General features: G+C 41.0%; 1 protein-coding gene across 2 annotated transcripts in view; it reads right to left on the reverse strand.

The window, feature by feature from the left end:
• The window catches only part of LOC132381729 (solute carrier organic anion transporter family member 2A1-like), a 223,150-nt gene that overhangs the window by 53,549 nt on the left and 142,028 nt on the right, over positions 1 to 27,573 (reverse strand). For both annotated transcript variants that reach the window (XM_059951311.1, XM_059951304.1), the window contains 3 exons: positions 19,535 to 19,699; positions 11,091 to 11,292; positions 1,892 to 2,051 (listed from right to left, as the gene is read on the reverse strand). In XM_059951311.1, coding sequence (XP_059807294.1) covers positions 1,892 to 2,051; positions 11,091 to 11,292; positions 19,535 to 19,699 — 527 coding nt within the window. The remainder of the gene's footprint in view (positions 1 to 1,891; positions 2,052 to 11,090; positions 11,293 to 19,534; positions 19,700 to 27,573) is intronic.

Genomic DNA, 27,573 nt, shown 5'->3' on the forward strand with positions numbered 1-27,573 from the left:
CTAATGTCACTTTATGTATATGCAATCAATTTAAATACAGTGGATTCTGGTTAACTGGGACACATTGAGACCAGTACATTTTAGCCCAATTAAATAGTTGCCCCAGTTAGCCAAACTTTTATGGAAATAGATAAAAAGGTATAAAAGAAACAAAACTACCATTTAACTGAATAACAGATTATGTATTTAAATGAAACTCTGAACAAATTAGAACACTACCACTGCTATACAGTACTATCAAACTGTGTATTAGTTCCTATTAGATATCAATGGAGGGATTCATCCCATGTATGCTGCCACATATATGGTGACCTGGGAGTGGTAGCACCTCCAGTCATGCCCGTTCTGAGGCAGCTCATTTACCTTTGGTCCCCACCACACACCCAGCTCTCACCAAGTAGCTGTTTGTATGCGACAGTAGCTACACCCTGGTGTACTGCTTCAACAGGCTGGCTAAACCAGGGGAGTTGCCAGTGGGTCTCATATTCTGGTGAAATAGGGCAGACCTGTCCTAGCTTGTGAGTGTCAGCAGATTGGGCAGATGAGATCAACAGTGAAATCCAGCTGCCAAGAAGGTAGTTTTGAAATGCTTCAAGGGGAGCAAAGGCATAAGGCACAGAGGAAGTCAAAGATGTCTACTGTAACCAAGGAAAATGTGGGTTTGTGACGACTATTTGTGCTAGACCTGGACTTCCAGTATCGAGAGAGCGGAACTGTCCCAATGCAAATGGCTTTTTCTATCTTAAAATCTCTCCTGCATAAGTTTCACTGTCATCAGTAGATAATATCGACAATCAACACACTGCTGAGTTCTTTTGATAGACTATAAGTTAACAAAATTAGCACAGACACATAATGTAGATAATGGATTGCTTTTATATGATGCTTTCTATACCTGATTCTTCCAAATCTTCATTTTCATTGGAACATTCAAACATTATAAATACTTCCAAATTCTTCAGAGTTCCTAACTTGTTTCAATTCGCTTCAGGCTGTTACTGGAATTTCTAAGCCTCAAAGCTTGAAACCACAGTAAGCAAAATATTCTAAATGGCCTTATTGCGAAGTTCTCGCCAACTATCAGTGACTACAAAAATCACTGCTTTTTGAACATAAACACTCGCAAATGATACTATTTAAAACTGCTTGCACTAAGCACAGTTTAGTGTCTAACAGCCACCTAAGTTTACGTGACTGATACGAGTTAGAAACTTTTTGGTAACAACCTCCTGTCCCAATTATTGTCTCAAAAGGGAATCATGTCTATTTTCTCAATCAGTTTTTTTTCTTTAACAGTAGTCTTAAATAAGTAGCTGCCATGATTAATCAATGGACCAGTTAACTAGAAACCACCATATACTGTAATCTTATTTATGTTAATTGTGTTTTTATTGCTTTTTTATGTTGAATCAGATCTGGAGTAATAATCTCTTTTACATTTCTGTGCTGACAAATGAAAATAAACAATCTTGAATCTTGAAATTTGTATCTCCTACTTAGAAATATTGGTGTTCCTTCATTATTGCTAGATCAAGATCAATTGACATCATACTAAAGCAGTCCAGATGCATGGTTCCCATCATGCTGCCGAGAACAAATTCTGGGTGGACAATAACTACTGGCTTTGCAAGAAATACACACATCTTGTAGGTGAATAAAAGTATAAGTGACCTCCCATTTCCCTTCATAGATATTGCTTGACCTGCTGAAGTCCTTCAGCATCTTGTTTGCAGCTCTAGATTCTACCATCTGCAGTTTCTTGTATCTCCAAAATAATATTATGTTAAAGAAAATTCCCAAGAGCTTGGGTAATTATCTTCTCTTACAACCTTCTTGAAATATGCAGGAAGAATAGAAAGCAAAGATTCCTTTCTAAATCTCAAACTCTTACCAAAATCCTTCTTGTGGTATAGTTGAAAATAAAATGCCTGCAGCCAGCTTGACACGGTGAGATGTATTCCACATTATCAATTCCACACACTGGGTTATAAGTTGAATCAAAACAGAAGCAGTGAGCGTTACATTCAGTATCCAGGCCAAATGAAGAAGACCTGCCAAGTTCCAGAATTTAAACATGAATGTTAGGCTGAACAAACTTTTAAAAAAACATTGCAAGCAAACGTAATTCCATTGAGACAAAATCTGCAACTCTGAGTGAAAACTTACATTCATTAAATAACTAATCACACTCTAAATGTAGAGGGGTTGGGCTTGAGGTTCAAGTCAATGTACCCTATATCATCATTAGCTATTTGCCACAGACCTCCTCCAGGAAGTTAGATGTAGAAATATTTATCCAGAGGGGTGCAGGTTCCTTAAGGTTGTTATAGCCGCGGGTGGGAATGGAGACAAGCTCCCGTTACATATTAAATGCTCCTAAAGATGTCCGCTTCAAATAGCCTCTGACGACCAAGTCCAGCTCCTGAACTTCACAAGTGGCTTAGCTACCAAGCCTGGTGGAACCGTTTCTACTGACAGAAGGGGCAAAAGCAGGTTACTGGCACTTTAAAACCAGTCACTTCAGGCAGATGGGGCTCGTCAAGTCATGGTTGGCAGCTCATCTAGAAGAAGGAAAACTCTGATCTCAAACCTCTGCTGCCTTGTGGGCAAGGCTTTGGGCGTAAACCTCAAGGGAAAAATCCTGAGCTGCAGTCCCTAAGGCAGTTCTACATTGAGTTCAATGCTGACTGGCAACTCCTGCAATACTGCTGGTACCAAACTGTATTGCTCTCAGCCGTTCCTTTGTGTGGAGGGGGAGCTTACTACAGTGGCAACAGCTTGCTCTCCACATCGTACAGCCCAGGCTTGCATACCTAGACAGCTAGAATACAATATCCATGGTCATTTCTGACCCATGGAGGCCTCAAACAATGGGTGCTTCAGTAGTGCAATAATATTACAGCTTGGAGCATCAGGTTTGGGAATTCAATCTTGGCATCCCCTGTAAGAACATTGTACAATTCTCCCTGTGGAATGTATGGGTTTTATCTGGGTGCTCTGGTTTCCTTCCACAGTCCAAAGATGTACTGGTTAGGAATTCCATATGGCCATACAACATGGGAGCTAAATTTGGCCATTTGGCCTGTCAAGTCTGCTTCATAACAGATATATTATTTCTCCAACCCCATTCTCCAGCTTCTCTGCATAACCTTTGACACCCTGATTAATCAAGAACCTATCAATCTCTACATTAAATATAATCAATAACTAGGCCACAATTCTACAAATTCTCCACCATCTTTCCTCATCTCTGTTCTAAATGGACGTCCCTCAATTCTGAGGCTTAGACTCCATGACAATAAGAAACATCCTCTACACTTCCGCTCTATCTCGGCCTTTCAATATTTGATAAGTTTTAGTGACATTCCTTCATTCTTCTAAACCACAGCAAGTATTTAGGAGCCCAGAGACTTCATGTGCTCCCCATATATTAGCACTTTAATTCCTGGGATCATTCTCATGAATCTCATCTGGACCATCTCCACTACCAACACATCTTACCTTAGATAAGGGACCCAAAACTGTTCACAATATTCCAAGTGCATCAAACCAATGCTTTATAAAGCCTTAGCATTACATTCTTGCTTTTGCATTCTACTCCTCTCAAAATGAACATTACATGCTAACATTACATTTGCCTTCTTTACCACCAACTCAGCCTGAAAGTTAACCTTCAGGGAATCCTGCACTAGGACACGCTGGTCTCTTTGCACTTCTGACCTTTGAATTTCCACCCTGTTCAGAAAATGGTCTACACTTTCGTTCCTTCTACCAATGTGCACGACTGTGAGCTTCTCTACACTTCCCTACATCTGCCACTGCTGTCCATTCCCCCAATCTGTCTAATCCTGCTACAGGCACCCTGCTTCCTCAATACTACCTGTCCCTCCACCTACTTTTGTATCATCTGCAAACTTGGCCACAAAGCAATCAATTCCTTCATCCAAATTACTGACATAAAACATGAAAAGAAACAGTCCCAACACAAAGACAAAAAAATCTGTAGATGCTGGAATCCAACATAATCTACACAAAATGCTGCAGGAATTCACAAGGCCAGGCAGCATCGATGGAAAACAGTAAAGAGTCAACGTTTCAGGCCAAGACCCTTCATCAGGACTGGAAAACAGGTTAGAAGTTACGGCAAGAAGGTGGGGGGAGGATAAAGAAGTACAAGGTAGTAGATGATAGATGAAACAGGGAGAAGGGGAAGAGTGAAGTAAAGGGCTGGGAAATTGATAAGTAAAAGAGATGAAGGACAAGTGAAGGAGGAATCTGATAGGAGAGGGTAGAAGATCATGGGAAAAAGGGAAAGGGAAGGAGCACCATATGGAGGTGATGGGCAGGTAAGGAGATAAGGTGAGAGGGAAAAACAGGAGCAGAAATGGTGAAGGGGGGAGCACACAATTACCAGAAGTTTGAAAAATCAATATTCATGACATCAGGTTGGAGGCTAACTGGGTTGCTGATCCAACCTGAGTGTGGCCTCATCATGGCTGTAGAAAAGGTCTTGGACTGACATGTTGGAATGGGAATGGGAAGTAGAACTAAAATGGGTAGACACTGGCAGATCCTGCTTTTTCTGGCAGACCACTTCCCAAACTACGCCAGGTCTCACCGATAGACAGGAGGCCACACCAAGAGCACCAGATACAGCAGGAGTGATGCCTCACCTGGAAGGACTGTAGGGGCCTTGAACTGGAGTGAGGGAGGAGGTGTAGGGTCAGATGTGGCACTTGCTTCGCTGGCAAGGGTAAGTACCAGGAAGGGGATCAGTGGGGAGGGATCTACAGACAAGGGAGCTGCATCAGGAGCCATCTCTGTAGAAAGCAGAAGGTTGGGGGGGGGGGGGGGAAGAGAAAGAAGTGCTTGGCGGTGGGATCCCATTGGAGATGGCAGAAGTAATGGAGAATTATGTGCTGGACACAAAGGCTACTTCAATGGTACATTAAGATGAGAGGTACCCTATCACTGGTGGGGTGCTGGGAGGATGGAGTGAGGGCAGATGTGCGAGAAATGGAAGAGATGTGGGTGAGGGCAGCATTGATGATGAAGAAAGGAAAACCCATTTCTTTGAAGGAGGACATCTCATTAGTTCTGGAATGAAAAGCCTCCTCCTGAGAGCAGATGTGATGGGAGACAGAGGAACTGAGAGAAGGGGATGGCTCTTTAAAGTGACAGGGTGGAAAGAAGTATAGTCTAGGCAGCTGTGAGAATCAATGGGTTTATAAACCACATCAGTAGATAAACTGTCTCCAGAAATAGAGGCAGAGAGATCGAGAAAGGGAAGGGAGCTGTTGGAAATGGACCAGGTAATTTGAGGGCAGGGTGGAAGTTGGAGGCAAAGTTGATGAAGTTGATGAGCAGCATGGGTGCAGGAAGCAGCATCAATGCAGTCATTGATGTAGTGTAGGAAAATTTGGAGAGTGATACTGGTGTAGGCTTGGAGCATGCACTGTTCTACGTAGCTGCCAAAAAAAAGGCAGGCATAGCTGGGACCCATGTGAGTGTCCAATGGAGGAAGTGGGAGGAGCTGAAGGAGAAATTTTTGAGGGTGAGGACCAGTTCTGCCAGACAGAGGAGAGTAGTGGTAGAGGGGAATAGCTTGGGTCTGTTATCTAAAAAGAAGTGGAGAGCTTTAATGCCCTTGTGATGGGGCACCAGGAGGGACTTAACAAGATAAAGGCCTATGGTATTACAGACAACACGGATCCTTGCGGCACACCACTACTCACCGATAGTCAGCCAGAAAAGGCCACCTTTATTCCTACTCTTTGCCTTCTGCTAGTCAACCAAACTTTTACATATGCTAGTATTTTTCCTGTAATGCCATAGGGTCTTACTTAGTAAGCAGCCTCACGTATGGCAACTTGTCAAAGGCCTTCTTAAAATCCAAATAAACATTTACTGACTCTCCTTTGCTGTCCTGCCTCTTATTTCCTCAAAGAATTCCAACAGATTTGTCGGGCAAGATTTGCGTTAGAAAATTAAGCTGGCTTTGGTCTATTTAATCATGCGCCTTCAAACATCCCTAAACTTCATCCTTAATAATAGACTCCAACATCTCTTCAATCATTTAAGTCTGGTTAACTGGCCTATAATTTCCTATCTTCTGCCTGCCTACCTTCTTAAAGAGTGGAATGACATTTGCAATTTCCCAGTCCTCAGGAACCATTCCAGAAACTAGTTATTCTTGAAAGACCATTACTATTGCCTCCTCAAACTTTTCAGCTGCCTCTTTCAGAACCCTGGCATGTTAACATCTGCTCTGGGTGACTTATCTATCCTCAGAAGTTTCAGCTGCCCAAGCACCTTCTCCTTAATAATAGCAAGGACACTCACTTCTGTCTCCTGACACACATGCATTTCTTAGGTTCTGCTACTCTTCTATAGTGAGGGCTGATGCAAAATATGTACTTACTAAGATCATCTGCCATTTCTTTGTCCCCCATTACTACCTCTGCAGTCATTTTCCAGCAGTCCAATATCTACTCTCGTCTCTCTTTTACTCTTTATATTGTATATCTCAAAGAAACTTTTTGGATCCTCTTTTATATTATTGGCTCACTTTCCTTTATACTTCATCTTTTCTCCCCTTATGGCTTTTTAATTGCCTTCTGCTAGCTTTAAAAGCTTCCCAATCTTGTACCTTCCCACTAATTTCTGCAATATACTGCCTTTGACTTTCTTTGTCAACCATGGTTGCCCCATCCTCCCTTTAGATTATCTCTTCATCTTTCGGATGTATGTTTCCTGCACCTTCTGAATTTTCCCAGAAACACCAGTCATTGCTGTTCTGCAGTTATCCCTGTTAGTTTCCCCTTCCATTCAAATTTAGCCAGCTCCTCTCATATGTCTCTGTAATTCCCTTTGCTCCACTGTAATACTGATACATCTGGTTTTAGCTTCTCCTTCTCAAATGCAAGGTGAATTCTACCAAATTTACTTTAAGCTCTCTGATCAAATCTGCGTTATTACTTAACACCCAATCCAGAATTACCATTCCCCAATGGGCTCAAATACAAACTGCTCTAAAAACTCATCTTGCAAGCATTCTACAAATTTGTGAGATCCAGCACCAACTTGATTTTCCCAATCTACCTGCATTTTGAAATCCCCCATGATTCGCGCAATACTGCCCATTTTACATGCATTTCTATCTCCCATTGTAATTTGTAATCCACATCCTGGCTAGTATTCAGAGGCCTATATAACTCCTATTAGGGTCTTTTTACCCTTGCAGTTTCTTAAATCTACCCACAAGGATTCTACATCTTGTCACCTCTTTTTAAGAATTTGATCTCATTTTTTTACTGAGAGCCAACCCTCTCTGCCTACTTGTCTGTCCTTTCAATACAATGTGTATCCTTGGATGTTAAGCTTCCAACTATGATCTTCTTTCAGCCACTTGACTCAGTGATGCCCACAACAGCATACCTGCCAATCTCTAACTGCTACAACATCTACTTTATTCCATGCATTCAAATAAAACACTTTCAGTCCTTTTTTTTTACTTTATCACCCTTTGACTCATCCCAATGACTGCAAATTTGCCCTATCATCTCCCCCCCCACTTCCTCACAGTCTTAAATTACACTGCATCTAGTAGTATACAAATTGTCCACTCCTCAGCACTATCACTCTGGTTCCCATCCCACTGCAAATTTGTTTAAACCCCCCCCCCCCCATACTGCTCTAGCAAACCCGTCTGCATCAGGTTCCCAACGGGTTCAGTTGTAACCTGTCCTTTTTGTACAGGTCATACTTTCCCCAGCAGAGATCCCAATGAACCCCTACCCCCTACACCAGTTCTTCAGCCATGCATTCATCTGCCAAATCATCCTATTCTAACCTTCACTGGCATGTGGCACAGGTAGCAATGCAGATATTCTTCTTGTCAACTTACTGCCTAGCTCCTTGCATTCTCTCTGCAGGACCTCCTCCCTTTTCCATCTACAGGATGTTGCTGGCACCAGTAAGTCCCACAACATTCAGCTTTTCGCTGTAACGACTTGGGAAATACAACCTGCTGATATAATGGTTTTTCTGTAGCACAGTGTTTGGGTTATGACTAGAGATAACAGGGGCTTTGGAATGTCCGCTAGCCAATGAGGGGAGATGTTTTTCTTTCTTGTGTGCCCAAGCGAAGATTTTGCGGTCTTTTGTTCAGCAGAAGATGGACAGAGAAGATGCCAAAATAGGGAAGTCATAGTTTACAGGATGGAGTGGACTTAGAATGGGGATGAGAGTCAACACTCAGGGGGAAATCGATGGAGAACAAATTAACAGTGAACAGTGCACTCCAACATTGCACAATAGTCTGTTTCATGAGAATGAGTCCCTTTTCTGTTTTGTTTCTTTACTAACCCTCTTGTCAAATTAAGAAATATAAAGCTCAATTGTTTAATTGCATATTGTGTACTGTTTGTTATTTCGTGGTACTGATTTGTAACAGGAAACACATCACACAGCATCCACTCAAACACAAACATTTTGGTAATGAGGATCAAAGCAACAATGGCCTAATCTATTTTGGGCTGCAGTAATGGCAAGACTGACTGCTGGAATTAGGGGAGCCAGGAGAGGCATTAAAAGTCCTCAGCCAGAAGGTTTAAGTGAATCCCATAAAGAGCAAGTGGATAACTGGGGATAGGGTAGAACCATTTACGGATAAACAAAGTAAACATGTGCTTCTTGAGTTAGATGATATTTGTGAGGTCCTAAATGAGTATATTATGCTGTTATTTACCATGGAGCAGGACATGCTGAATACTGAGATCAGTGTGGAGCATACATATGCTAAGATAGAGTTAGAGTTAGGTCTCTTGATAAACATTAAGTCAAGTAAGTCCTCAGGGCTGATTGATTGTCATTGAGAGATGCAAGAGATGACTTTTCTGAGCCTTGACCAAGATCTTTTGTAACTCTCTAGCCACGGATGAGGCACCAGAGCGCTGGTAAGTAGATAATATTGTTCTGTTGTTCAAGAAGGGAAATAGGAATCACTCTGTGCGCCATTGTAGAATAACGGTTATCATGAGCTATACAGCTTGAGGCATCAGAGTTCTGAGTTTAATTCTGATGCCTAGCTGTAAAAAGTTCGTACAACCTTCCCGTGATAGCATGGGTTTCCTCTGGGTACTCCAGGTCCTTCCTACAGCCCAGATGTACCAGTTAGTAGGTTAATTGATCATGGCAAATTGTCTAGGGTAGGTTTAAATATGTGGATTGCTGGGTGGTGGACTTTAAGGGCCTGTGCACTGTATCTCTAAATAAGAAAATAATAAGTGAATGAATGAATGAATGAATGAATGAATGAATGAATGAATGAATGAATGAATGAATGAATGAATAAATAAATAAATAAATAAATGGTTAGCAGTGGGTCTCACATCAGTGGTAGGGAAGCTAGTGGAGAAATTTTGGCAAAATAGGAATTAGCATTTGGAAAAGCACAGCTAATTAGGAACAGTCAGTTTAGATTTGTAAGAGATAGGTTTTCTCTTACTAACTTGATTCGAGTTTTTCCAGGAGATCAAGAAGGTGATCAATAAAGGTAGATAAGTCCATACCTACTTAGATATTTGAAAGGCATTCAACAAGGTTTCTCATGATAGTCTCATCCAAAGGATCAAGATGCATGGGATATATGATGACTAGGTGTTTAAATTCAGAACTCGGTTGCTCAAAGCAGACAGAAAGAAGTAGTTGACAGAACTTATTCCTGCTCGATTTCTATGACAAGTGGTTTTCACAAGGACCTATACTTGAACTTCTCCTCTTGTGATATAGTTAAATGATTTGGATGAAACCGCACAAGGATGTGTGTGTTATTAAGTTTGTAGATGACCCAGTGATTGGTGGTGAAGTGTAGAAGTTTGCCAAAGGATACAGAGGGATATAGATCAGTTGCAGATACGCGTGGAGAAATAGCAGATGAAGTTTAATCAAGTGAAATGTGAGTTTTGCATTTTGGAGATGAAATGGAAAGTGACAGTATACTGTTAATAGCTGAGAGGTCTTTGTGGCCAAGTTCATAGGTTGCTGAAAGTGATCACACAGTTTTATAGGGTGGTAAAGAAAGCAAATACATGCTTATCTTCATGGGTTGAGGCACTGAATTCAAGAATCAGATGTTACGTTGCAACTTTACAAAGCTCTATTTTGGCATTATTGCATTCAATTCTGGTTACCCTATTACAGAAAAGATGTGGAGGCTTTGGAGAGAGTGTGGAAGATGTTTACTGGGATGCTGCTTGGATTTGCGGGCATGTCCTATAAAGAGAGGTTGGACAAACTTAGATTGCTTTCTTTGGGGTGGGAGAGGCTGAGGGTCAACCTAATCTAAGTTTATAAAATTATGAGAGCCACAGATAGACAGCCAATATCTTTTTCTAGGGTCAAAATGTCCAATTGTACAATTGCACGCATTTATGATAGGGGCAGGGGGTGGGGGGGACATTCATTGAAAGGAGATGAGTGGGGCAAGTTTATTTCCTTTTTTTACACAGAATGGTGGGTGTCTAGAATGTGTGGATTGTGTTGGTAGTGAAGGCAAATATGCTTGAGGCATTTAAGAGGCTCCTTAGTACATGTATATGCAGGAAATGAAAGGAGATGAACATTTTATAGTCAGAAGGGATTAGTTTTACTATGTGTGTTCAGCACAATATCATGGGCTGAAAGACCTGTTCCTGTGCTGTACTGTTGCATGTTAACCCATCCATTCCGTGTTGTCTATTACCTTGATCCTGCTTCAGCTTGCAGATTTTCTGGTCACAACCTGTTACCTTCCTCTCAGTCATTCCACTTAATGATATGCTGGCCTGGTTCCCATCCTTCTTCTAAACTAGTTTAAATCCTCTTTCTTCTTGCTGTCCTGTGTGCTATGAACCAGTGAGGGGCAGGCTTTTCTGGCTGTAAGTTTTTGGAAGGACAGTTTGACAGATGTGTATAGGGTTATTATTGGATACTGCACAGGGACTTATCTGAGGTTGAACCGCATATTGGTGCAAAATAAAATAAAATCTTGTAACTGTGTCAAAGTTCAGCTCCTCTCCTGTCTGTTCCATTTCCAAATACAGAATTACCTGTTTGCATTGTTGTTGTAGTTGATTCCAGCAATCTTCTGAGTTGAACATCCCAAGAAAAACAGAGGAACAGTCAAAACAATGCTAATAATCAGGACACATCCAGAGTACCAGGGGATCTTCACCAAGGGTAATTTAGAATGCTTCATATAGAATCCACCCAACAGCATCCCAATTGCAACAGCTGGCAGGGTAATAGACCCTAAGGGCACGAAAGAAAGAGCCATCAGTCTATACAGCCACAGCCCATCAACCAGGCAGTATTCACAAGTTGACTTACATAGATTTCACAAGGTTGCACATGGTAGGCTACTGCAAAGATTAAGCCACAAGGGATCTGTAGCATGATAGCAAATTGTAACCAATCTTGGTTGGGAGATAGGAGGCAGAGGGTAATGGTAGATGGGTGTTTTTTTTTTACTGTAAGTCTGCAACAACTCACGTACAACAGGGGTTGATGCTGGGACCTTTTGTTGTTTCTCATTCATAAATGACATGATGGAGAATGACTAGTGAGCTTGAAGATGACATGAAAATTGGTAGAGTATATATAGGAGAGAAGAGTAAGAACATAGTTGCACACAAATCAGATGGAAAGCTAGGAAGATCAGTCTCAGGTGGAATTTAATCCAGTATGAGATAATACACTTTGAGATATCAAAATCTGGTAGAACATATAAAGAAAACAACAGGCACATTAGACACATTAAAGTACAGCAAGACCTTGGGGCTAAAGCTTCCTTAAAAATGGGTAGTGAAAAAGGTATTGAAGGTGTTTAACTATAAGAGCTGGGACTTTATGATACAGCTGTACAAAACATTGATTAGCCAGATGGTAATCATACTATTTAAAAAAAAAGAAGGATGTGATAGTAATCGAGTGCAGAACAGATTCAGCAGGAAGCTGTTTGAACTGGAGCGCTGTAGTTATGAGGAGAGATTGGACAAGTTTGGTTTATTCTAACTGCAGCTAGAAGGCTTAGGAAGACAATCTGAAAGTTTATAAAATTTTAATGAGAAAGATCAGGTAGATAGTTGTTTTCCCAGGCAAAGGAGTCTAGAACTAAAGTCTGGCGATGACTTTTGCATCAACAATGTAGATGGGAGAGGTTCCAGAGGATTGGAGGGTTGCTGATGTTATTCCTTTAATCAAGAAAGGGAGTAGAGATAGCCCAGGAAATTATAGACCAGTGAGTCTTACCATGGTGTTGATGATGTCAAACTAGGCCTGAAAGGCCAGCGTTGGGCATTTTCATGCCTTACAAGGCGCGGAACCAAAGGCTGTGTGGCGCGTCATTCCTCACACAGACATTTCGCAGTATTTTTTTAATTTTACGAGATCAAATTGCAAGCTCAACACTCAACCCGGCACGGATGGAAAGCATATTCAGGAACGGCCTGGCTGAATTTCATCCTTGGAACCTCTGTTCCGGAGTCCAAAGTTGATGTCACTGCGCCACCAGTCTTACCTTAGTGGTTGGTAAATTGATGGAAAAGATCCTGAGAGGCAGGATTTATGAACATTTGGAGAGGTATAATGTGATTAGGAGTAGTCAGCATGGCTTTGTAAAGGGCAGGTAGTGCTTTATGAGCCTGATTGAATTTTTTTGAGGATGTGACTAAACACATTGATGAAGGAAGAGCAGTAGATGTAGTGTATATGGAATTTCAGCAAGGCTTATTGAGGAAGTAAGGAGGCATGGGATCCAAGAGGACATTGCTTTGTGGATCCAGAACTGGCTTGACCACAGAAGGCAAAGGATGGTTGTAGACGGGTCATATTCTGCATAAAGGTAGGTCTCCAGTAGTGTGCCTCAGGGATCTGTTCTGGGACCCTTACTTCGAGATTTTTATAAATGACCTGGATGAGAAAGTGGAGGGATAAGTTAGTAAGTTTGCTGATGACACAAAGGTTGGGGGTGTTGTGGATAGTGTGGAGGGCTGTCAGAGGTTGCGGTGGGACATTGATAGGATGCAAAACTGGACTGAGAAGTGGCAGATGGAGTTCAACCCAGATAAGTGTGAAGTGGTTCATTTTGGTAGGTCAAATATGATGGCAGAATATAGTATTAATGGTAAGACTCTTGGCAGTGTGGCGGATCAAATGGATCTAGGGGTCCGAGTCCATAGGACACTCAAAGCAGCTGTGCAGGTTGATTCTGTGGTTAAGAAGTCATACGGTGTATTGACTTTCATTAATCATGGAATCGAATTTAGGAGCTGAGAGGTAATGTTGCAGCTATATAGGACCCTGGTCAGACCCCACTTGGAGTACTGTGCTCAGTTCTGGGTGCCTCACTTCAGGAAGGATGTGGAAGTCATAGAAATGGTGCAGAGGAGATTTACAAGGATGTTGCCTAGATTGGGGAGCATGACTTATGAAAACAGGTTGAGTGAACTCAGCAAACATGAGGAAATCTGCGGATGCTGGAAATTCAAACAATACACACAAAATGCTGGTGGAACACAGCAGGCCAGGCAGCAACTATAGGGAGAAGCACTGTCAACGTTTCAGGCCGAGACCCTGCGTCAGGACTAAATGAAAGGAAAGATACTAATAGATTTGAAAGTAGTGGGGGGAGGGGGAAATGCGAAATGATAGAAGACCGGAGGGGGTGGGATGAAGCTAAGAGTTGGATAGGTGATTGGCGAAAGTGATACAGAGCTGGAGAAAGGAAAGGACCATGGGACGGGAGGCCTCGGTAGAAAGAAAGGTGGGGGGAGCACCAGAGGGAGATGGAGAACAGGCAGAGTGATGGGCAGAGAGAGAGAAAAAAAACAAACAGCGAAATATGTCAGGGTTGGGGTAAGAAGGGGAGGAGGGGCATTAACGGAAGTTAGAGAAGTCAATGTTCATGTCATCAGGTTGGAGGCTACCCAGCCGGAATATAAGGTGTTGTTCCTCCAACCTGAGTGTGGCTTCATCTTGACAGTAGAGGAGGCCATGGATAGACATATCAGAATGGGAATGGGACATGGAATTAAAATGTGTGGCCACTGGGAGAGCCTGCTTTCTCTGGCGGACAGAGCGTAGGTGTTCAGCGGAACAGTCTCCCAGTCTGCGTCGGGTCTCACCAATATATAAAAGGCCACACCGGGAGCACTGGACACAGTATACCACACCAGCCGACTCACAGGTGAAGTGTCACCTCACCTGGAAGGACAGTCTGGGGCCCTGAATGGTGCTGAAGAGCAAGTGTAAGGACAGGTGAGGCACTTGTTCCGCTTAAAGGATAAGTGTCAGGAGGGAGGTCGGTGGGAAGGGATGGGTGAACTCTGCCTTTTCTCTTTGGTGTAATGGAGAATGAAAGGTGAACCAATAGAGGTGTATAAGATGACATGAGGCATTGATCGTGTGGATAGTCAGAGGCTTTTTCCCAGGGCTGAAATGGTTGCCACAAGAGGACACAGGTTTAAGGTGCTGGAGAGAAGGTACACAGAAGATGCCAAGGGTAAGTTTTTTACACAGAGTGGTAAGTGCGTGGAATGGGCTGCTGGCAATGGTGCTGGAGGTGGATACAATAGGGTCTTTTACCAATACAACTACTGCAGAAGTTTTTTCAAGAGCTGAATAAGTGTGTGAGGAAATTTCTTTGGAAAGGTAAGATGTCAAGAATATGGTTGGAAAAATTGACATGTAAATTTGACTTAGGAGGGTTACAACTCCCAAATTTTAAGAATTCTTATAAAGCAAATCAACTTAGGTTTATTGCATCTTTTTTTGATGAAGATAAACTGGCATAGATTAGAATAGAGTTAGATAAGATAAGAGAAAATATACCAGAAGATTTTATATATAAATGGGAATCCAGATGGATACAGGAAAAGTAAGAATCTCTTATATTAAAACATTTGATTGATTTATGGAATAAGATAAATGTTGATGATGAGATAAAGAAATCTTTATTAGCAAAGAGATCCCTAATTCAAAATAGACTCATTCCTTTTACAATGGATAACCAACTTTTATATAACTGGTTTCAAAAAGAGATTAAATATATAGGTGATTGTTTTGAAGGAGGTAAATTGATGTTGTTTGATCAACTAAAAAATAAATATCAAATATCAAATAATACTCTTTTCTGTTATTTCCAATTATGGGCTTACTTAAGAGATAAACTGGGTCAGACAATGTTAATGCCGAAGCCTAATGAAATAGAAATTTTAATTCAAAAAGGTAAAATTGAAAAATTTACTTCTTGTATGTACAATTTGATTCAAAAACAGACAATTAAACAAGGAATTCATAAGTCAAGACAAAAATGGAAAATTGATTTGAATATTAAAATTGATGAAATAGTTGGTCAAGACTACGCCTTGACAGTATGACAAATACAATGTCCAACTTAGATTAGTACAATATAATTTTTTACATCAATTATATATTACACCACAAAAAATAAATAGATTAAACCCAAATTTATCTGACCAATGTTTTTGATGTAATCAAGAAATTGGTACTTTTTTACATTCTAATTGGTCTTGTTTTAAAATCCAGCCTTTCTGGATAAATTTAAGAGTTTTATTGGAACAAATCATTGGAATACAACTTCCACATAATCCAATATTATTTTTACTAGATGATATTGAAGGGATGAAACCAAAACTTAAATTGAACAAATATCAGAAAAAAAATGATTAAAAATTGCATTGGCAGTAGCCAAAAAGGCTATTGCGGTTACTTGGAAATCAGATTCATACTTAACTATGGACCATTGGAATAATGAAATTTTTAGCTGCATTCCACTTGAAAAAATTACTTATAATTTAAGAAATGAATATGATATATTTCTGAAAATTTGGCATCCTTATTTACAAAAGATAGGATTAAATATATAAGCTCTTTGAAGATGAAGTTGTTAGCTATTTGGGGAAAGAAATAAATATATATATTAAAGTTATTTTCAACTCCATGGAGCATGTGGAGATCTTCCGATAATTCCAGGCAATCTTTCTTTCTTCTTTCTTTCTCTCTTTTTTCAGATGGGGATATTAAGGGGGAAGGGTTAAGGGGAGGGGGAGGGCTGATATTATACTCTACTATTCTATTATACTATACTATACACTCTATGTAATTATCTTTAAAAAATCGAATAAAAATATATTAAAAAAATAGGGTCTTAATTTTGGATAGGCACATGGAGGTTAGAAAAATAGAAGCTAGTAATTTCTAAGGTAGGGAAGTGTTCAGCACAACTTTGTGGGCCAAAGGGCCTGTAGTGTGCTGTAGGTTTTCTATGTCTCTATGTTTCTAACTGTTGATCCGCTTCAGTGCTTCTTTCTGACACTTAGGCCATAACCACATATCCTGTCATTATTAAAAAAAAATGCTGGCGGAACTCAGCAGGCCAGACAGTATCTATGGGAGGAGGTAATGACAACGTTTTGGGCTGACAACCTTCATCAGGAGTGAAGTTACATGGGATGGTCAAGGGGGGATAAGAAGTGGGTGGAGGGATGAAGCAGAGAGCTGGGAAGCGATAGGCTGAAGGGAAGGGCTAGGGGGAAGGTGGAGAATTATGGGAAATAAAAGAGAAAGACAGGTAGGGCTGGGGGGAGATTATAGTGAGGGGGAAAAAAGAGAGAGAAAGAGAACCAGACTAAAATTATAGATAGGGATGGGGTAAGGGGTATCAACGGAGGTCTGTGAGTTGAATGTTCATGCCGGCAGGTAGGAGGCTACCTAGGCGGGAGATAAGGTATTGCTCCATTGACCTGCGTGTGGCCTCATCTTGATGGTAGAGGAGGCCATGGACAGACATATCGGAGTGGGAGTGGTCTGTGGAATTGAAGTGTGTGGCCACAGGGAGATCCCGCCACTGCTGGAGGACTGAGTGCCGGTATTCGGCGAAACAGTCTCCCAGTCTGCGGCAGGTCTCCCCAATGTATAAATGGCCACATTGGGAGCACCAGATACAGTATATCACCCCAGCTGACTCGCAGGTGAAGTGGTGCCTCACCTGAAAGGACTGACTGGGGCCTAGGATGGTGGTGAGGGAAGAAGTGTGGGGGCAGATGCAGCACTTCTTCCGTTTGCAGGGATGAGAGCCTGGAGGGAGGTCAGTGGGGAGGGATGGGGGGATGAATGGACAAGAGAGTCACGTAGGGAGCAATCCCTGCGGAAAATTCTCATTATTAGTGCCCTAGATAAGGTGAATGTGCACACCATCTTTATTCCAGGGTTGGTGAATCAAGAACTGGAGGAATGTAAGAAGAATCTTATGAAAAAAATTAGAAAAGCTAAAAGAAGATACAAGGTTGCTTTGGCAAGTAAGGTGAAAATAAATCCAAAGGATTTCTACAGTTATATTAATAGCAAAAGGATAGTGAGGAATAAAATTGGTCCCTTAGAGAATCAGAGTGGACAGCTATGCGTGGAGCCGAATGAGATGGGGGAGGTTTTGAACAATTTCTTTTCTTCGGTATTCACTAAGGAGAAGAATATTGAATTGTGTAAGGTAAGGGAAACAAGTAGGGAAGATATGGAAACTATGACAATTAAAGAGGAGGAAGTGCTGACACTTTTCAGGAATATAAAAGTAGATAAATCTCTGGGTCCTGACAGGATATTCCCTAGAAATAGCAGGGGCTCTGACAGAAATATTTCAAATGTCATTAGAAACGGGAATGATCCTGGAGGATTGGTGTATTGCTCATGTTGTTCCATTGTTTAAAAAGGGTTCTAAGAGTAAACCTAGCAATTATAGGCCTGTAAGTTTGACGTCAGTGGTGGGTAATTTAATGGAAAGTATTCTTAGAGATGGTGTATATAATTATCTGGATAGACAGGGTCTGATTAGGAACAGTCAACATGGATTTGTGTGTGGAAGATCATGTTTGACAAATCTTATTGAATTTTTTGAAGAGGTTATTTATGAGGAAAGTTGACAAGGATTGTCTATATGGACCAGTAAAGCCTTTGACAAGGTTCCACATGGAAGGTTAGTTCAGAAGGTTCAATCTTTAGGTGTTCATATTGAAGTAGTAAAATGGATTCAACAGTGGCTAGATGGGAGATGCCAGAGAATAGTGGTGGATAACTGTTTGTCAGATTGGAGGCCAGGGACCTGTACTGGGTCCAATGTTGTTTGTCATATACATTAATGATCTGGATGATGGGGTGGTAATTGGATTAGTAAGTATGCAGGTGATACTAAGGTAGGTGGCATTGTGGATAATGAAGTAGGCTTTCAAGGTTTGCAGAGAGATTTAAGCCAGTTAGAAGAGTGGGCTGAATGATGGCAGATGGAGTTTAATGCTGGTAAGTGTGAGGTGCTACATTTTGGTAGGAATAATCCAAATAAGACATACATGGTAAATGGTAGGGCATTGAAGAATGCAGTAGAACACAGTGATCTAGGAATAATAGTGCACAATTCCCTGAAGGTGGAATTTCATGTGGATAGGGTGGTGAAGAAAGCTTTTGCTATGTTGGCCTTTATTAATCACAGCATTGAGTATAGGAGTTGGGATGTAATGTTAAAATTATACAAGGCATTGGTAAGGCCAAATTTTGAGTATTGTGTATAGTTCTGGTCACCTGAATTATAGGAAAGATGTCAACAAAATAGAGAGAGTACTGAGAAGATTTACTAGAATGTTACCTGGGTTTCAGCACCAAAGTTACAGGGAAAGGTTGAACAAGTTAGGTCTTTTTCTTTGGAGCATAGCAGGTTGAGGGGGGGACTTGATAGAGGTATTTAAAATTATGAGGAGGATAGATAGAGTTGACATGGATAGGCTTTTTCCATTGAGAGTTGGGAGAATTCAAACACGAGGACATGAGTTGAGAGTTAGGGGGCAAAAGTTTAAAGGTAACACGGGGGGGGGAGGGGATTTCTTCACTCAGAGAGTGGTAGCTGTGTGGAGCGAGCTTCCAGTAGAAGTGGTAGAGGCAGGTTCGATATTGCCATTTAAAGTAAAGTTGGATAGGTATATGGACAGGAAAGGAATGGAGAGTTATGGGCTGAGTACAGGTCAGTGGGACTAGGTGAGAGTAAGCGTTTGGTATGGACTAGAAGGGCCAAGATGGCCTGTTTCCATGCTGTAATTGTTATATGGTTTTATGATATAGGTTTAAGGTGAGAGGAGAGAGATTTAATAGAAATTTGAGGGCTAATATTTTTCACCCAGAGAGTGGTTAGTATTTGGAATGAGCTGCAAGAGTAAGCAGTTAAGGAAGGTACATTAACAATATTTGAAAGGTACTTGGACAGGAACAAGGATAGGAAAAGTTTAGAGGGATATGGACTAAAGGGAACTAACAGATGGAATCATGCTCAGCATGAACCAACATTAAAAAGTTTAAAATCCATCCTTTTGAGTTTATTCTGCCTTACAACGTGATTTCAGCATATCACATACCTCATAACCATGTTCATGTTCTCTCCCCAATGCCATTACCTTCAGCTTGCTTTGAAAGAATATGCTGAGCTATCACTCACCAATAAGCAAATTGGCTTTGGAAGTTGTGGTAGAGTATTGGGACACCAGAAATTTATTGAAGTATGTGGAAATGCCTGCGATCACTGATGAAAAGCAACACTCAGCCAGAACAACAAAGATGAACAACGGATTTAACAGCATCTTCAGGAGCATTTTGGGAAAAACTGTAAGACACAAGTTAGAACCCAACTTCAAAAGTGCAAATCAAACACACTTCAGAGCACAGCAAATAAAAATAGATTAGACAGTAGAAAACTGCTGATAAAATTACACGAAACATGAAATAAGCTGAGATTGTACAGAACTGTGACATATTCACTCTCTGTAGAGTATTCAAAGATCAGAGCCTAGGTTTAGAGTCCATCATCGAAAAGCAAAGAAACAGGCCCTTCAGTCCATCTAGTCTGTGCCAAACCATTTAAAATGCTTATTCCTAATGACCTGCAGTGAGACCATAGACCTCCATACCACTCCCAACCATGTACCTATCTAAACTCTCTTAAATGTTGAAATCGAGCTTACGTGCACCACTTGCGCTGGCAGCTCATTCCACACTCTCACAACCCTCTAAGTGAAAAGATTTCCCCACATGCTCCTCTTTAATTTTTCACCCTTAACCCATGACCTCTATTTGTCGTACCATCCAGCCTCACTGGAAAAAGCCTGCGTGTATTGACTGTTGATATGCCTTATCATTTTGTATACCTCTATCAAATCTTCCCTCAATCTTCTATGTTCCAAAGTAAATTTTATTATTAAAGTATATATATATATATCAGCATACAGTGGCATACAAAAGTTTGGGCACTCCGGTCAAAATTTCTGTTACTGTGCATAGCTAAGTGAGTAAAAGATGACCTGATTTCCAAAAGGCATAAAGTTAAAGATTTCTTAAATATTTTAACCAAGACTACTTTTTTATTTCCATCTTTTACAGTTTTGAAATAACAAAAAAGGAAACAGGCCTGTAACAATAGTTTGGGCTCCCTGCATGGTCAGTACTTAGTAACACCCCCTTTGAGTGTATTACAGCTTGTAGACACTTTCTGCAGGCAGCTTTCGATTCTTGTTTGGGGGATTTTCGGCAATTCTTCCTTGCAAAAGGCTTCGAGTTCTGTGAGATTCTTGGACCGTCTTGCATGCACTGCTCTTTTGAGGTCTACCCACAGATTTTCAATGATGTTTAGGTTGAGGGACTGTGAGGACCATGGCAAAACTTTCAGCTTGTGCCTCTTGAGGAAGACCATTGTGGATTTTGAGGATCATTATCCTGTTGTACTAGCCATCCTCTTTTCATCTTCAGCTTTTTTACAGACGGTATGGTTTGCTTCCAGAATTTGCATGTATTTAATTGAATTCATTCTTCCCTCTACCAGTGAAATGTTCGCCGTGCCACTGGCTGCAACACAAGTCCAAAGCATGATCAATCCACCCCCCCCCCCCCCGCTTAACAGTCGGAGGGGTGTTCTTTTCTTGAAATTCTGCACCCTTTTTCTCCAAACATACCTTTTCTCATTACGGCCAAAAAGTTCTATTTTAACTTCATCAGTCCACAGGACTTGTTTCCAAAATGCATCAGGCTTGTTTAGATGTTCCTTTGCAAACTTCTGACGCTAAATTTTGTGGTGAGGATGCAGGAAAGACTTTCTTCTGATGACTCTTCCATGAAGGTCATACTTGTGCAGGTGTCACTGCACAGTAGCATAGTGCACCACCACTCCAGAGCCTGCTAAATCTTCTTGAAGGTCTTTTGCAGTCAAATAGTGGTTTTGATTTGCCTTTCTAGCAATCCTATGAGCAGTTCTCTTGGAAAGTTTTCTTGGTCTTCCAGACCTCAACTTGATCTCCACTGTTCCTGTTAACTGCTATTTCTTAATTACATTACAAACTGAGGAAACGGTTACCTGAAAACGCTTAGCTCTCTTTTTATAGCCTTCTCCTGCTTTGTGGGCATCATTTCTTTTAATTTTCAGAGTACTAGGCAGCTTCTTAGAGGATCCCATGGCTGCTGATTGTTGGGACAAGGTTTGAGGAGTCAGGGTATTTATAAAGCTTTGAAATTTGGATCACCTGGCCTTTCCCAATGATGACTGTGAACAAGCCAATTAAGGTCTGAGACCTTGGTAAAAGTTATCTGAGAGCTCAAATCTCCTGGGGTGCCCAAACATTTGCATGGTGCTCCTTTCCTTTTTTTTTCACTCTAAGCTTGTACAAACAAAGATAATACACTAATCTTGTTTAAAATGTTGAAAAGAATGCTTCATCTTTAACTTGATGACTTTTGGAGATCAGTTCATCTTCCACTCACTTAACTATTCACAGTAACAATTTTTGACCAGGAGTGCCCAAACTTTTGCATGCCACTGTATATATCCCTGAGATTCATTTTCTTGTGGGCATACTCAACAAATCTGTGGAATAGGAACTATCTAAAGCAGGGGTGGGCAAACTTTTTGACTTGTGGGCCACAAAGGATTCTAAAATTTGACTGGGGGGGCCGGACCAGGAGCAGATGGATGGAGTGTTTTGGTAATACACCTCATAAGAGAAAATAAAATATCATGGGATATGTAGAAAACATGTGCTTTAATTTCAATTGAAAATGAACAAATGCATTACAACAAAATATCTGTCTTTGAAGTCCCATGGTATTTAGCTATTTATTGAAATGACTTTAAAACACTGAAAATTAAATGAATAAAATACAGCTTTTTTTTAATAGTAACAGTTATTATTTTAAAGCACTGAAAATTCTGTTATCCTTCAAGATATTATCATCATCACTCTCCTCCTGACTGTCTTTATTTCAAAAACGGTAGGAGATGCAGGTCTACTTGTCCTGCTCCTTCTTATTCAATTGTCCCCTGTGCCAAAACTCAACAACGACCAGCACAAAGACAGAACAATGACAGCGCGCCAGTATGCGGAGCGCGTTATTTGATCTGGAGCGCAGTTTTTATTTTGAGAACGTACTTGCACCTGCGCACTACTCATGTCCATCACTTAACAGAAATGACATGTAACATGTAAGGCTTATTGAAAAAAATATTTTCAAATGCATTTTTTACATAACACAATGAAGAAACTTATTTTTAATTTCAGTGGGAACAGTGTTGTTGGTCTCCCTTTTTAGCCAACGCATCAAAGTCTGGATTTAGTTTTGTTGTGGCGATTCTCAGGATGGATCTGAGGTGTTGGGTCAGTTAACTTGGATCTGTGGCTGGCTTTGTTGATGTTCATGACACTGAATGCCTGTTCACACAAATAGGTCAAGCCGAACAAAGAGTAAAGCGCAAATGTGGAGTAATACACTGCACCTCAACAAAGGTCAATGTATATAGAGTGCGTCATCTATTGGGAAAACATCAGAATTGCGGGGAAAAAACGTTAACAAGGTTTATTAATATAATTTCATCAAGTTCTGCGGGCCGGATTAAAAAGCTTAACCGCGGGCCGTAGTTTGCGCATGCCTGATCTAAAGTAAATTTTATTATTTTATATATATATACATGTCACCATATACAACCGAGATCCATTTTCTGTAAGCATGCTCAACAAATCTATAGAATAGCAACTATAACAGAATCAATGAACTCGGGTGTAAAAAGAAATAATAATGATGAAAAAATAAGCTATACATATCGAGAACATGAGATGAGGAGTCCTGAAAGTGAGTCCGTTGGTTATGGGAACAGTTTAGTAATGGAGCAAGTGAAGTTGTGTGCAGTTGTTGCCTTTGTTCAAGAGCCTGATGGTTGAGGGGCTAAACCTGGTGGTGCAAGTCCTGAGGCTCTTGTACCTTCCTCCTAATGGCAGCAGCGAGCATAGAGAATGGCCTGAATGATGGGGGCTCTCTGATAACGGATGCTGCCTTCCTGCAACAGCCTTTCCATGATGGTCTGGGCTATATCCACTATGTTTGTCGGATTTCCGTTCAAAGGTGCTTCCATACCAGGCAGTAATGTAGCTAGTCAATATACTCTCTATTACACATCTATAGAAATTTGGCAGTCTTAGATATCATGCGAAATCTCCATAAACTCCTATGTAAGTAGAGGTGCTGCCGTGCTTTCTTTGTAATTGCACTTAATTGCTGGGCCCAGGACAGGTCCTGTGAAATAATAACACCCTGAAACTTAAATTTTCTAACCCCCTTAACATCTGATCTTCCAGTGAGGGCTGCACTTGGACCTCCAGTTTCCTTCTTTTGTAGTCTATAACCAGTTCTTTGGTCTTGCTGACATTGAGTGAGAGGCTGTTGTTATGACACCACAGCCAGATTTTCAGTCTCCCACCCATATATTGGTTCATGACCACCTTTGATTCGACCTATGATAGTGGTGTCATCAGCAAACTTGAATATGGCATTGGAGCTGTGCTTAGCCATGCAATCATAAGTGTAAAGTGAGTAAAGAAGGGGGCAAAACACACAGGCTTGTGATTTACCTGTGCTGACTGAGATCGTGGAAGTGATGTTGTTGCCAATCCAAGCTGACTGGGATCTAAAAGTGAGGAAGTCCATGATACAATTGCACAAGGAGGTATTAAGGCCAAAGTCTTGGAACTTATTGGTTAATTGTGAGGGGATGAGCTCTCAATCCATTCAATCCTTCCATATAACTCAGGTCCTCCAGTCCTGGCAACATCCTTGAAAATGTTTCAGTACTGTTTCAACCTTATTTCCATCCTTCCTGTAGGTAGGCTGGGCAGCATGATTGTTTAGAGCTTAGCACAATGCTTTACAGTGCCAGTGACCCAGGTTCAATTCCCACCTCATTGTAGTATAGTGAATAGCTCAACGCCTTACAGTGACAGTGACCCAGCTTCAATTCTCGCCACTGTCTTTAAAGAGTTTGCACAATCTCCCTGTGAGTGCGCTGTTTCCTCCGGGTGCCCAGTTTCCTCCCACAAAGACATAGCAGTTGGTAGGTTAATTGGTCATTGTAAATTGTCCTGTGATTAGGCTAGGGTTAAATTGGCAGTGCAGCTTGAATGACCGGAAGGGCCTGCTTTGCACCATATCTCAATAAATAAAAAATTGGAAACTACACAATACTCCAGATTAGGCTCCACCAACATCTTATACAATTTCAACATAACATCACATCTCCTGTATTGAACACTTTAATTTATGAAAGTCAATGTGCCAAAAGCTTTCTTTTCTATCCTCTCTACCTGTGCTGCCACTTTCAATGAATTATGGACCTGTATTCTGAGATCCACTTGTTCTATTCCACAGTGCCCCATCATTCACTGTGTAAGACATACTCTGTTCGGTCCTACTGAGGTGCAATACTATGCACTTGTCAGCATTAACCACACACAAAGCCATGTTGACTATTCATGATCAGTCCATGTCTAACCAAAGACACATACTGTATATCTGGTCCCTTAGAATAACTTCCAATAGCTTCTCCAATAACTGGATTATTTTAGTGCCTTTCTTAAACAGCCAAATAACATTAGCTATCCTCCAATCCTCTGGTACCTCACCTGTTGCTAGAAGTGATTTAAATATCTCTGCTTGGGGCCCTGCAACTTCTGCACTTGCCTCCCACAGGGTCTGAGGGAATGTGTTATCAGACCCAAGAGATTTATTCACCCCAATTTGCCTCAAGACAGCAAACACCTCCTCCTCTGTAATCTGTATAGGGTTTATGACTTCGTTGTTGCTTAGGATTCTGTATCTGATCTGTTCCCCGAGTAAAAAAAAAAGCAAGAAAATTAATTTAACATCTCCCCCATCTCTTTTGGCTCCAATAATAGATTATCTTTCTGACCATCCAGAGGACCAATTTTGTCCCTTGCAATTCTTTTGCTCTTAACATATCTGTAGAATCTTTTAGTATTCTCCTTCACCCTGTCTGCAAGAACAACTTTATGCCTTCTTATAATTCTCCTGATTACTTTCTTAAGTGTCAATTGCATTCCATAAGTATCTCATTTGTTCCTACCTACATATACCTGCTCTGCACCTCCATTTTTGTTAACGAAGGCCTCAATATCTCTTGAAAACCAAGGTTACCTAAACCTGGTAACTTTATCTTTTATTCTGACAGCCACATACAAGCTTGGTACTCACATAATTTAACTTCTGAAGGCCGACATACAAAGTACACCTTTGCCAGAAAACAGTCTGCCCCAATCCATGCCTGCCAGATCATTTCTGATACCATTAAAATTGGTCTTTCTCCAAATAGAATCTCAACCCATCCTTTTCCAGGTTTTCTTTGAAACTAGTGGCATTATGATCATTAGATGCAAAGAGTTCCCCAACAAAAACTTCCGTCTCATGCCCTAATAGATCAAGTATCACACACACTCTCACTGCAACTTCTATGTATTAATTAAGAAAACTTTCCTGAATACATTTAACAAAATCTATCCCATCTGTCTAAGGATGGCTTTTTAGAACAGCTTATTGTTGAGCCCACTAGGGGATTGGCTGTGCTGGATTGGGTGTTGTGCAATGATCCAAAGGTAATATGAGAGCTTAAGGTTAAGGAACCCTTAGGGAACAGTGATCACAATATGATCAGGTTCACTTTGAAACTTGAGAAAGAGAAACTAAATTCCAATGTGTCGGTACTTCAGTGGAATAAAGAAAATTACAATGGCATGAGAGGAGAACTGGCCGAGGTTGACTGTAAAGAGACACCAGCAGGAATGACAGCAGAGCAGCAATGGCTGTAGTTTCTGTGAATAATGAGGGAAGTGCAAGACAGATATATTCCAAATAAGAAGAAATTTTCAAATGGAAGAAAGACACTACTGTGGCTGACAAGTCGTCAAGTCAGAGCCAAAGTAAAAGCAAAAGCAAGGGCATACAAGTCAGAGCCAGAGGATTGGAAAGTTTTTAAAAACTTGCAGATGGAAACTAAGAAGGCTATTAGGAAGGAAAAGATGAATTATGAAAAGAAGCTGGTGAATAATATCAAAAAAGATACTAAAAGGCTTTTTTTAAGTATATAAAGGGTAAAAAAGAGTTGAGGGTAGATATAAAACCAATACAAAATGATGCTGGAGATATTGTAATGAAAGACACAGAGATGGCACAGGAACTGAATGCATATTTTGCATCAGTCTTCATAGTGGGAGACATCTGCAGTGTACCAGATTTTCAGTGTCAGGGAAGTAAAGTATGTGCAGTTAAAATTACAACTGAGAGGGGGCTCAGAAAGCTTAACTGGATAAATCTCCTGGACCTGATGGAATGCACCCTTGGGTTCTGAAGGAAATAGCTGGAGAGATTGCAGAGGCAAGTATTTTTTACACAGAGAATGCTGGGGCCTCAAATGCACTGCCAGAGGTGGTGGCTGAGACTGATAGCAAGGGGCATTTAAAAGACTCTTAGGCACCTGAATATACAGAGAGGACAATGATATGGCCAGTGCACCCCAGTTTTATGAATTTTCTCTCCACTTAGAAAATAGTCTACCCTTTTATTTCTTCTACCAAAGTGCATGACCATACACTTCTTGCCATTTCTTTGTCCATTCTCCTATCAAAGTCCTTCTGTAACCTCCCTACTGCCCCATCAAAAATACCTGCCCTTCCACCTATCTTCCTATCATCTGCAAACTTTGCAACAAAGCCTTCAATTCTATTAACCAAGTCATTGACATTCTAACAAGAGATCTAGGTGAGGCTGGTTAGGACCCAAGAGCTAGAGTACCCGAGGCTAGGATTGGGACGGTATAAAACTGAGACCGCCCCCTCATGTATGGCTGATTCCTGAGACAGTGATGGTAGTCATGGATGAGAACTGGATCCAAGATGTCCTTTTCAGGCACCCAGTACATCTCCCTGGGTCCAAATCCCTCCTTCTGCTGAACACCTCGAACAATTGATGAGTCCAAAGTTCTTCTGACTGTGAAGACCTGCTCCCCATCAATAAACCTGAGAGCTGATGGTAGTGAGGCAAAGGGGCTGGTGCACAGAGGGTTAATCTAGGAATTAGAAAATGGATTGATCTTCACGGTCTTGGGGAGCAGCAGGGTGTAAACAACCGGATTTACTTTCTAGAGGACTTTAAAAT

This window comes from Hypanus sabinus, chromosome 2 (assembly GCF_030144855.1).
Source record: "Hypanus sabinus isolate sHypSab1 chromosome 2, sHypSab1.hap1, whole genome shotgun sequence".
In the NCBI taxonomy this organism is placed as follows: Eukaryota; Metazoa; Chordata; class Chondrichthyes; order Myliobatiformes; family Dasyatidae; genus Hypanus; species Hypanus sabinus.